At 31.5% G+C, this 12,557-nt stretch overlaps 1 protein-coding gene across 1 annotated transcript; it reads right to left on the bottom strand.

The window, feature by feature from the left end:
* Nucleotides 1-670: 670 nt before the first annotated feature.
* LOC145312380 (uncharacterized) lies at nt 671-12,361 on the bottom strand. Its single transcript, XM_080151619.1, has 21 exons — nt 12,223-12,361; nt 11,591-11,712; nt 10,598-10,746; nt 9,694-9,806; nt 9,332-9,417; nt 8,918-8,967; nt 8,434-8,505; nt 8,093-8,233; nt 7,845-7,910; nt 6,921-6,975; nt 6,595-6,642; nt 6,386-6,462; nt 5,998-6,059; nt 5,678-5,769; nt 4,999-5,104; nt 4,174-4,311; nt 3,850-3,909; nt 3,307-3,395; nt 2,723-2,846; nt 1,604-1,771; nt 671-1,144 (listed from the first exon to the last, which is right to left on the bottom strand). The coding sequence occupies exons 2-21, from the start codon at nt 11,707-11,709 to the stop codon at nt 1,046-1,048; spliced, it is 1,914 nt and encodes a 637-aa protein (XP_080007745.1). The 5' UTR covers nt 11,710-11,712; nt 12,223-12,361; the 3' UTR covers nt 671-1,045.
* Between the last annotated feature and the right edge of the window lie 196 nt (nt 12,362-12,557).

Genomic DNA, 12,557 nt, shown 5'->3' on the forward strand with positions numbered 1-12,557 from the left:
TCCTCGTCGTTACATTCTAATTTCTATACTTGTATAAGATGTACTTAAATATGTATAAATATAATGCATTACTATTTACCTATCACAGTTTCCTTGCTAAGTAGTATAGGCACAATTATACAATTATAGATTAGTTACACTATGCGTGCGCAAGGATGGGGTTAAATTAGTAGCACCATACACATTTATCAATCATTGGGTTCCTATATTTTATATCTTACAACATGATGAAGTAAGGTTTTGTTATTTTAAGGGAAGCATTATAAATGTCTTGAGGTGGTTATTTTCTCTCTAGAGGCTTTTAGTGATCAAAAATTCACTTATTAGGAAAAATATAATGTTTTTATTGTTTTTTTCGCCAGGTACGATCTTTTGTCTTGCCACCTCCCTTTTCCACAATAATTAAGTACTAGGTGCTTCGCCCTCGAGGGAGGGTGCATGGAAGAAAAACAACCCCAAGAAATGTAAATGTAAATGCAAAGCTTCCCTAGAAAGAAAAACCAATTGAGCCAGCATTTTATGTTAGCCTTATCTTCTTGACAAAAAAAAATATCATTTGATAGTTTTAGTTTGAAATAAAATATCTTTAATATGACAGAACTAATTGACTAATTGACTAATTGATAGCAAAGGAAGGTTAAACTCCAAATTAAATAAAGAAAATAAAGGATTTTTTAACAAAAATATATATTTATTCTAATTATAAGTAATAATATGTATTTACAATATAAAAATTGTGTCTTAAAAACTTATACCTAAATAAACAATATAACAGAACATGAATAACAGCCGAAACAAACTTCATTTTGATTTTGATTGCCAATTTTAAATAAATGGAACATAAAGTATTTATTTTTATATATTTAAAAATCAGAAATTGCAAGAGAAAGATTTTTAGACCATTTTTTCAGAAATAGTTATAAATACTTTTTTAGATAGACAAAAATTTAAATCTTATTGTTTTCAAATCAGTTTAAAATGCTTTTATTGAGTATTTTTTCCTCAAAAAAAAGATAATAATTCTATTATTTGTTTTATATTTATATTATTCTGCAAAAGTAACAGCAGACACGGACCTGCCAATGGACAGAGTTGACTTTGTATCAGGACGGGATTTTCCAGGACCTGGCATCTCCAGAATTTTCTAGGAAAATATAGATTTCAGAGGTTTGGTGATAAACTTTTAAAGAATTCTAATCACGAAACTTTGTAATAAGACTCAATAAGCTCCAAGGAAACAACTGCAAGAATATTTCCAGTATGGCTTCGAAACCGATTAACAACCGGTGGATTAGAACCGGTTTTAGCCATACTAAAAATCATTTGTAGAATCGAATTACAGACAATTTTCCAAGAATATTTAAATTAAAATCATAAAATTAATACCAAATTTATTAGACCGGACGTTCGGCCCCTCGGGGCTAACACGCTTTAAATCTATAACTTTTCATTTGTATCTAATACGATGAGATAAATAACTATTATCTAATTAAATTCACGAGTAGAATTGTCATTTTTAATAGAAACTCTAAAAAAACATTTGTGAAATATTGGTAAAATCTTACTTTATTTCGAACTTTCAAAACACAACATCAAATCTTACTTGTATAGCATAAGTATTTTTAAGAAGTCCCCTGCTTCTTAACTCATTCTCCAGAGTAATTCTGGCGTCCCTAGTAATCTGTTCATCTGTGTAGCTTGCCTGCGGGAACAGGGGCTGCAGGATGGGGATCTCGGTCAAGTCTGTCCCCTCACGTTTTGCGGTAAATGACTGAAATGATTATGAATAAATACAAAATATTTCTTTTAGGAGCGGAATAAGGTTTTTTTCAGTATGGCTTTGAAACAGGTTAATACTTGCTGGATTAGAACCGGTTGTTAGCCATACTAAAAAAATCATGTAAAGCATTGTAAATATATCAGACAATTTCCAACGAAAACTTAAATAAAAATGATAAAATTAATATCAGTTTTGTAAGCCCAGGTCTTCGGCCTCTTGTGGTTGACACACCCAGTATCTTACTTATAAATTCTATTTGTAAAATTACCTGCCCTTTTATAAATCTTACCTGGGTAAGACAAATAAATCTATCTTTATCAGGTTGAAGTGTATGTATGTACACCTAGTATCATACTTACAAATAACCTATTTATAAGCTTACCTACCCTATTATAAAACTTACCTGGGTAAGATAAGTAAATCTACCCTTATGAGGTGGAAGTGTATGTAATTGTACAAATAACCTAAATATAAGCTTACCTACCCTTTTATAAAACTTAGCTGGGTAAGATAAGGAAATCTACCTTTATGAGGTGGAAGTGTATGTACACCTAGTATCATACTTACAAATAACCTATTTATAAGCTTACCTACCCTATTATAAAACTTACCTGGGTAAGATAAGTAAATCTATTTTTATCAGGTGGAAGTAATTGTACACCTAGTATCATACTTACAAATAACCTATTTATAAGCTTACCTACCCTATTATAAAACTTACCTGGGTAAGATAAGTAAATCTATCTTTATCAGGTTAAAGTGTATGTACACCTAGTATCATACATACAAATAACCTTTTTATAAGCTTACCTTCCCTATTATAAAACTTACCTGGGTAAGATAAGTATATCTATCTTTATCAGGTGGAAGTATATGTACACCTAGTATCATACTTACAAATAACCTATTTATAAGCTTACTAAACACTATTATAAACCTTACCTGGGTAAGATAAGTAAATCTGTCTTTATCAGGTGGAAGAGTATGAACACCTAGCCTCTTTCTTGCAAAGAGCCTAAGTTTATCAAGCCTGCTTTCTTTCTCAAGTTCTTCATGCTCAGCTTCCCTGTAAAGTAAAAAAAGTTTCTTAGTAAAATAGTAATAATAAAAAGAAAAATGAGTTTTGTGAACAAATAATCAATCATAATGAAATCAAAAAAGCTTTAAACATTTAAATCAAATTAAGTTATTTGATTGAATCATGTACTAACATACCTATCACAACTAGGTATGTTTATCATTCAAATAGGATACCTTTCTTATACATATTGAATGTTAACATACATTGTTTTAAAATCAAAAATATACTTAGTAGTTTCAAGAAAAGTGTATATAAAATGACATAGCTAGCTATCTATTCAGATCAGTAGAAAAATGAAAAAAAATAGTTAACAGACGAACCTAACCTGTGAATCATTTGTTTATTTTAGCTTGAATTTCATTGAATCTATTTTAATCTTTCATGAACTTTATCCTTCCTATCTTTTTAACTTCATAGAAGAAAAAAATTATCAATTGAAATTCACCTGATAGCCTCGAGTCTTTCAACTTTTTTCATTTCCTCCTGATCTCTTCTAAACTTTACTCGTTCTTCTTTCTTTTTCCCATCAAGAATCTTAATATATTTATTAAATTGAATCATTGCAAACCATACATTTTTAATACAAAAATCTAAATATTTAATGGATTGTAAAATAAAACGTTTTTGTAGCTGTAATTAGTGCCCTAGGAAAATGGGGGGTAGTGACTCCCTGGTAGATGTCACAGTTTTTTGCCTACCTATTCTATTTACGTCATAGCAAAGGGAAAAAGAAAGGGTATTTCTTGACGTCAATAGAATAGGTAGGCCAAAAGTAGTGACATCCTTTTCCTAGGGCACCAATTACAGCTACAAAAACGTTCTATTTTAAAATCCATTAAATATTTAAATTTTTGTACACGTTTTTCAAAAGTTTGTTTTGGGTGGACTTTCAGTGAAATCAACGAAGTCTTTTAGTTAATTCAATGTAAATATAATATAATTTATGAACAGATAGCTGAAGTTGAAATATTAAGTTAATAATGTTTACCTTCATTCTTAAAATAGTTCTTACTTCATCTTCTAGCTCTAGTTTTGCTAAATTTTGTACCTAAGCAAAATATTTTTTAGAAATAAAAATGAATTTTACAACAAGGGTCTAGTTTTTGATTTAATCAAAACTTAAGAGATTAGAAACTTCTGTTGATTTAATAACCACAAAATGCTTCTTTTCCAAAACTCTCTCCTGTTTGTATATATGCTTTGAATTGTAAAACTTTTACTTGCGGCTTGCTGATTTATTTTACTCAGAAACATGCCAGATATATGTATAATTAGAGCCGCCATGATTTGAAGAATCAATTGTTATATTTACTTGTATTTTATTTTTCCTCCACTCCAACACAGCTTCTCTGGTTCTTTGTAGCTCAAAATTTCTTTCCCTTTCAAGTTTTTCTTTTCTCATGGCTTCAGCCCTAGCCCTATCCTCCTCTGCTTGCCTATTTGCCAGCTCCTTGTAAAAACAAGCATGAATCAATAATAAAAAAATAGATAGATGAACTTAGATAATCAATATATCGACAAAATAATCTGTCTTCCTCAAAAAGGAATTTCTAGGAGACGAAAAGTTTTGTTTGTCTATTTTAAAAATCCACCTTTTATCTTGCAGTAGACTAAATATTCATCTCTAATATCTATCTACATAGACGTCCAAGGGGGGGGGGGGTAATGGGTCGATTACCCCCCCCCCCAAACGATTTTGGGGGTGCTGTAGGCACCCCCAAAAATTTTTTCACTTTACCCCTCCCATTTAAAATTTACCCCTACCCTGGGGGTGCCGTAGGCACCCCCAACCATTTAGGAGGGGGTATTTACCCCCTCCCCAAACAATTTTGGGGGAGTAAATACCCCCCCAAAATAAAAAATCTCTAATAAAAAAAATTTTTGCGCGCTTCGCTAAATTTACCCCTGCCAACAGATTTCAGGGGGGGTAATTACCCCCCCCCCCCAAGCAAATTTTACCCCCGGGGTAAAAAATTTGGGGGGGGGGTACAAAAATTATCGGCGCGCTTCGCGCGTCATTTTACTCCCCCCCCCAAAAAACGAATTACCCCACCCCCTTAAAATTTTTTTCCCCCCCTCCAAAAAAAAAGCTTGGGCGCCCCTGTCTATCTATCTAACTAACCATTCATAAAAATACCTGAATGTCTTTGAACTTCTTCTTAACTTGTAATTCTTGTCTTAATCTCCTACATAAGATCATTTGTCCTTGCCGTTCTGCCTTCCACTCTTCAGCTTTTTTATCTCTTAATATAATTTTATTTATATATGTTGTGCGTTTTATTTGTATGTGATAGTGATATAGGCATATACAGTTTATCATAGTAGAAGTTCAGAAAACATTGCTTATGTTTTATGTATTTTAAAGATTCTTTTTGTATTTTACTGGCCTTAACAAACCATTAAACACAACAAATCGTATGGATACTTTCCTCCCCAAATATATTTTGCTTTTTGAACTAATTGTAGTTTACAGCTAGTTTCAGTTTCATTTAAAATGTTGTAATGTAGTCTTTATGTCAGTATTCTAAAAATAAACGCTCTTCAAACTCATCAACAGATCTATCTCTATCCAACGGATATAGAATATACGTTGATATGACAGGTAATTTGTTTGTATTTGGGTTGCTTTTGTGGAACTCATTTATTGGTCAGTTCGTTCATCCAGTAGGAGGAGAGAGGATGATGTGCAGTGCAGGGGTTAGATTGGGGGATCGTATTTTAACCAGCTACAAGTTTCACTTTATTAGAGTACACGAGAGTCTGGTGTAAGATCGAAGTAATAATAAATCTATTATCTATCCATATATGTATTATACCTGTCTGCCAACCAGTTAGCAACCTTGCTGACTCTTCCTTGCAGCTTATTTTCTTCTCGCCGTAGGTCTCTTCGACAAGATTCAAGACTTGCCTACAGATAATTATTTTAAGAACATGTTTTAAAATTTAAATTATATTTGTAAATTATAAAAAAAGGATGATGATTAAAAGGTATTTAACCTTTTTCAACTTTGACGATTTTTACTTAACAAAGTAATTATCTATAATAATTTGTTTTGTTGTTTATTTTTTTTATAAATTTTAACAACTTAAGCTTTATAAAACACATAATGAGTGAAAATATTAATTAAAAATCTACCAAAATGAAGTCTTCTTCTTGTAGCCAGAGATCATAAATTTTTAGCTCATCCGTTCGGATACCTAAATTATGAAAAGTTTGACATGAAGAGTTTTATATTAACATCTGAAGAGTGCAAACATGCACGAAACAATTTTAATGTCTGAATAAATATGTATAATTCATATTTTGTTTGTGATTTAACCTATTAAATTAATAAATAAATAGTTTAAATTTTAAATGAATTTGATTGTATGTTCGTGCCTTTTAGCATAATGGTGGAAAACAGCTTCATAAATAAAGGTTCTTCAAAACATTTCAGACAAACTGATTAAGGAAAATATAAAGTAACTAAACAGATTTTACTTTTCGACATTTTGAACTCAACAAAGATTTGACATAAGTATACCTGTCAATCTTTTGACCATATCTGTCCATAGTGTTGTATAGTTGGGATGGGAGAAAGTATACACGTCTTTCACAGTTCTACAATTTTAAAATCGTCCGATTAACTTGAAACTTTACTAGATGACAATAAGTCAAAATAAAATAATAATAGTATACTAGATACTTCTGAAGCTTGTGGTTTCAATCAAAAATAAATAAAAGTATTTTTACCTTATCGTATTTTCTGTTTCTTCTGTCAGTTTTAATGGTCGTTTTCTCCTAGAAAGGTATTATTATTTATATGTATAAAGCTAAATTGGATATATATTTTTTCAGTAACTTATATTAGAGATTTTTATGATTATAAAAAACTGCTAGATGTTCAATTAAACAATCAGTGATCTTATTTTGTTGTTTGCTAACCACTAAACTGATACAGTTCTCCATTTTTTCCCCTACCACAATCCCCATCGAATTCAGGACCCCTCTATAAGAGAGGCGAAGCGCTTATAAATAAAACTTAGCATTTTGTGGGAATATGAAATAGGTTTTGTTACCTCTGAATTTGTAACTTTTCTAGCAGAAGTCTGTACTTTTCTCTGTAATGAGTCTCTAAACACAAATACAAATTTAATTACTTTTGTTCTAGTTACAGTTTTAGGTTCTTCAATTATATATTAGACATAATAAATATAATGGAATAGTATTTATGAATATTCATGACCACTATAATAGGAGGAATATTAATATAAATAAAAATAAAAAAGTTTGTTTTATCGACAATTAGGTATTTAATTCAATGGTTCATGACTGACACACTATCTTCTGTGATTATTAGAGATTTTTGCCTAATATTTTACGAAAAAGTTATGACGAACCTTTTTCCCAAATTAATCTATGTTTTGAAATTACGACACAACAGTTTTAAATTATTAACAAAATAAAGCCCAATAAATCCATTTGCAGAAAATATCATGCGTTATCCACTTATTAAAGCTAATTTTTAAAACTTTTCAATCAAATACTATTTTTAGAATTAATCCATAATTTTTTTGTAATGATTTTGCATTAACTAAGAAGAATTATTGCAGTTTAATTGCATTTTTTGGTTAAGAAAAACGTCAATCGTTTTAATGATAAAACCATTTCGCATAATCAATTATTGGATAATTAAAAGTAAATAAGGAAAAGTAGAAATTAATCATTGTATTTTAAACATAAATTTTGTTTATCATAAACTCAAAAAGGTTTCTTAAAATTAGTTTGATAACAAACTAAAATTTAATCTAAACAACAAATATTAAAAAGGTTTATAACTAATTAAGGGGATAATACCACCATCCTCCAAAGAGAAACCGCCTCCAATAAAAAATAAAATGCAAAAATTGGGGGGGGGGGGTGGTCTAATTCAACTCCTCCGTACTTCCCATGTCCCTGAGCCCCTAGGGGCGTAGCCGCTAGCAACTAAATATAACACCGACCTAATGCTTTGTAAGTTGAGTCTAATTCTTGTATTTTCTCTTCGCTTAATCTTCTTCTACACTCATCTGTAAATATCAACTCCATAAATCACATAACATTCAGAAAATTAAAGCAATCTGTATTGTTTAGTTTTAAATGGAATATTCATAATGATATTAATAAAAATTAGAAAATAAAAATGGTACAATATTACAAGCTCAGATAATTAAAAACAGTAAATGTTAAGAAAGGTTTAAAGAAAACTTACAATCCATAGATTCTTTGAGTGTAGGAAAGTTTTTATCGTCAGCCAGGTGAACAAGCTTCATCTGGTCACACTGCTTCTGGTGCAAGGGAGACCTGGAGGGAGAGAAACAGGACGAGGTCAGGTTCATTAGGTTACTCGTATCTAACAAAACAATAATTGGAAGCATTTTATAGTGCCTGTAAATAAAGGGGATAAAGTAAAAGGTGTTTATATTATGTAGCCCCGCTAGGTTTGGGCCGATCACAGTGGTAAGGCATTAAAACCCCTCCATCTTATTTTTTAATTTATTTGAAAAATAAGGGGGTATAGCCAGTTCAGTAACTTATGAATCCTAGTCTTACCTGTGTGTTCTGTTAAATGTTCTGTATTGTCATTGAATCCAGTTCTATGCGTGTTAATTGGAGAAAATATATCTGGTAAAAAATTATTTTACAGAACAGCAAAAATTAATATAGTTTTTGAATAAAAAAATAATTGATTTTGAATATTTGATTGAAAACTAAATTTTTTCTTTGGGGCCAGTTTTATAAAGCACGAAGTTGACCTACTCATCAAGCAATTTTATGATACAAAATAACCCACTCGTCGTCAGATAAAGACGTTAAAATGGTTCCTGCTTCTGCTATGTCAAGTACGCAACATCAATAGTTATAGTAAGGGGAATGCCTTGGCCCATAAACAGACGTAACTCATACCATGCACAGTTAGGACTTTTCAGACAAAGGTCGTGCAATCAAAGAGTTGGTTGTCTGTTGTATTTTATTAAACCTAATATCCACCATTGGGCGTTATAGTATTGCATCCATTGCTGTTTTGTGTAAAGACCTGGGGATAGAGAATCTTCATCCACCTCTTCTATATCAAATATCTCCCATCTAAAAATTCAATGTTTTGTTAAAATCAACTTGACATAATTAATTTCATACTGAAAATGAACCTTTTCCCCATTTTATAGTTGATAATAATAATCAAATTTTTAAAAAAAATAAGGTTGAAATTATAAAATGCACTTCATTGTATATGAATTAACCGAGAAAAGAATATTGATGGTATAGACTGTTTGCTTAGCTGCTAATTTTTATTTTATTTTTTGTTTCTTGCTACTTTTACTAATCTCGCTGGCCATAGCTATAGCTCTACTGTATTTAGGTGATTAATAGTAGATGAGACTGACCAACATACATGACTAATGTAGTATTCTTATTTTATTTTCACTTTTCATATAATAATATTTTATACCTTCTTGGTTGATTGAAATATTTTTCAAGTTCAGCATATGGTGATGGTTTCACTACAGCTGTTATGATTTGTCTCTGTTCCTCCTCCTTTTAATTCATACATAATTTAAAATTAATTCTTATTATACTTTCATGTAAGATATAAACCATGATCTTAAGGGTTATGACTAAAATGATTGATTTTTTGTACACCCCCAGTTGCAATAGACAAAATTATATATTACACTTCAGATTATAATTATTGGTGGGGAAATTTGTGCACTTTAGGTTTGTAGTTGGTATCAACCAATCAAGTTATAATAAAGTTATTAAGCCATACTTTGGGTACTAGTGTATTTTCCGCCTTCCTCCTTGGACAAATACAGTATTAATACAATAATCTAAAGACGTAAATATGGTTAATGTATGAATTTCCTCATCATATGAATCATAAGAATCATATTCCTCTTCTCCCCCGGATTCTATATCTTGATCATCTAAAATAATTTAAAGAATTTGTAATAGCCTATTTTAAGTGACTGCACCCTAAGGAGTTTAGATGTCTGTAGAAGAAGGATTAAGATTAGCCCAAACCATCCCAAGACATATAATTCAAACCATATCTGGAACTATATAAAGCTTTCCTACTATAGATAACTCAATTTGTTCAGTGGCTGGCGAAATGTAAAAAGACAAACAGGAAAATTTTAATCTATAATACAAAGTAGAATGATTACTGTCTGTCTGTCCGTCCGTCCCTTAAAATCTCGGTAACCACTGAACCGATCGGATTCTACTCTTCAGGGAATATACCTACTGGTCCTGTGGTGGTTTTAGGTTATTTTCTTGGGGGGGTGGGACACCCCCAACCCCCCAAAAAACAAAAAATCCCACCCCATTTTTTTTGAAGATTTCCTTATTCCTTTTTTTAACTTTTTTTTTTTTTTTTTTTTAAGATTTCCCTGATCCCCAGAGGCTAGGGGCGAAGCCGCTAGTATTCTAGGTACAAGACACATCCATAAGAAGCAAAGCACAAAAATAATAGAATAAAGTGAGCTTAAAAGATAGAGAGGAAGAAAAGATAGAAGAATGGTAGAGAATCACAAAACCTATATATATACATATATATATAAATAGATAGATAAATGTACATATATGTCTTTTGTAGCATGACCAACCTACAAAGTAAGTTGTATACTGGATGCTCTTTCATTTTCAACCAAAGTTTTACAGACGGACAGACATATGGAAATAAGAGTAGTTTTGCTATTACAATTTCCAAATGAACCTTTGTTAGAATCCAAGATCTCATTTCTCTCCACTATTTCAGTTGTATTGTAATGACCAATTTCAAATGATTTTGTGTTATCATCAGTGGAGTTATCAATTAGAGATCTTTTTTCATCTTTTTGGCTGCTCTCTGCATCAGAATGTGTCCTAGATTAAAATAAAATAACAAGCGGAAGGAGGAATATGAAAGGACGTGTGGGCCATTCTTGGTAAGCAGGACTGGCGCTGTGGGATGATCCAAACGCAGAGTTAAAGTAACAAAGTCAAGTATTTTATCTATATAGCCTGAAAATAGCCTATAAAAATGGGATACACCACAACATCTTATATTTGGTGCTCTCTGAATGAAATCTTGCTTAATTGCTGTGCATGATTGTATGGTCATGTCACACGCCCTTAAGCCATCCAAACATTTGATTTCACGACCTTTTTCTGTAAGTCCTAACTATATATGGGAATGATGTGCGCCTGTTTTGGGTCAAGGCATTCTCTAATTACACAGTCGCGGGTTATTGTATTTACATTCTTTACAAGACTTATATATTTCAACAAAATAACTTCCTCCTATGTGTGTATCTGTGTAATTATAAGCGATTGTTGAATATCAACTAATACACTTATACGACAAACCCCATTCCCAAACTGTCCCAGTTTTGAGCAAGACGATTTCTGTGACGTCATATAAAAAGGGAAGGGGGGAAGAAAATCTCTTCCCTTTTCTCCCATCTCTTTTGAAGAGATTTTCTTCCCCCCTTCCCTTTTTCTTTCCCGAAACGTATATGATGTAACTAGAATCGTCTTGCTCAAAACTGGGACAGTTTGGGGTTTGTCCACTTATACATTTCTATATTAATTACCTTATGTTGTGACTAAATGAAGTAATGGAAAGCTTTGCAAAATATCAATGTCTTTTTTCTTAGTTCTAGCAATTGTTTTCTTTTTTTCTATTGTGATTTTACCACAAAGTTTTTAATTTCCAAAGAAAACATACCTAAATCCTGAATCACTGCTGAGATCTGGCGAGGTCATATTATTTATATTTTGATTATTTGCTGGATTATCACTCTCCATGCAAATTGCCCCCTGATGGCCTCCATCTACACTGCTCATTTTCTAAATACAAATATCATGAGTTACTTATCTACATACTAGCGGCTACGCCCCTAGTGACAAAGGAACACTTGAATTCGACATAACAATTTACATTTTCGTTTTAAGAAGTAAAATTATTTTTGGGGGAGTTGGGTTTTTTCTAGGGCCGATTTATTATGAGAGGGTGGTGGTACCCTCCCTCAAAATAGTTATAAACCTTCCCAGGACCTATGAGAAGCTACCCTGTAAAGGAGAACTACATCTTGTTACTTTATTATAAGAATAGTGTCTGTTAAGGTTTGTTTGAATAAAGGAATCTGATTCTAGTTATCTTATTGTGTCTCAAAAAGATTGAAAGTAAATTTTTAAAAAAGTATTTTCTTAAAAAGAGGCGAATGATGCTTGTAGCAAAATATTTTGTTATATTTTTTTAGAATATTAATGTTGTAAAGCCAGAAGGAAAATAATATAGTCTGTCTTTTTTATGATAATTTTCACACTGGTTGAACAGTTTAAAGTTATGTAAAATACCTGTAGACAATTAATGCTAAGTTTATCCTGAAGGTCTTCATTCTTGATCTCCGCCAGTTTGAAGTCTGCCTGTTCATTTAATGCCTCCAGCCCCTCTTTGATCAGACACCGCAAAGAACTCACTTTTGCTTTGGCCCTGTACAATAAATGTTCATACAATTTGTTTTTAAAAAATGATTTTAAAGTTAAGCAATGAATAAACACTTATTTTTTGCAAGAAACACATATAAGTTTAAATCCTATGTGTCTTAACCTCTTTTCGAGGAAGCTTTGTGTTTATCAAGATCGAAATTAATTCCTTATTCATTATCCCAAATTAAGCGCAAATGTCGTCT

This window comes from Acartia tonsa, chromosome 2 (assembly GCF_053477335.1).
Source record: "Acartia tonsa isolate MP-2025a chromosome 2, ASM5347733v1, whole genome shotgun sequence".
Classification (NCBI taxonomy): domain Eukaryota; kingdom Metazoa; phylum Arthropoda; class Copepoda; order Calanoida; family Acartiidae; genus Acartia; species Acartia tonsa.

Excerpts from the sequence above, each read along its gene's own strand:
- LOC145312380 (XM_080151619.1), bottom strand. The coding sequence starts at position 11,709 with ATGAGCAGTGTAGATGGAGGCCATCAGGGGGCAATTTGCATGGAGAGT. Across the intron at positions 4,312-4,998 it reads AGAAGTTCAAAGACATTCAG|GAGCTGGCAAATAGGCAAGC; the intron begins GTATTTTTATGA and ends TGTTTTTACAAG. Across the intron at positions 1,772-2,722 it reads GATTTACTTATCTTACCCAG|TCATTTACCGCAAAACGTGA; the intron begins GTAAGGTTTATA and ends TAATCATTTCAG.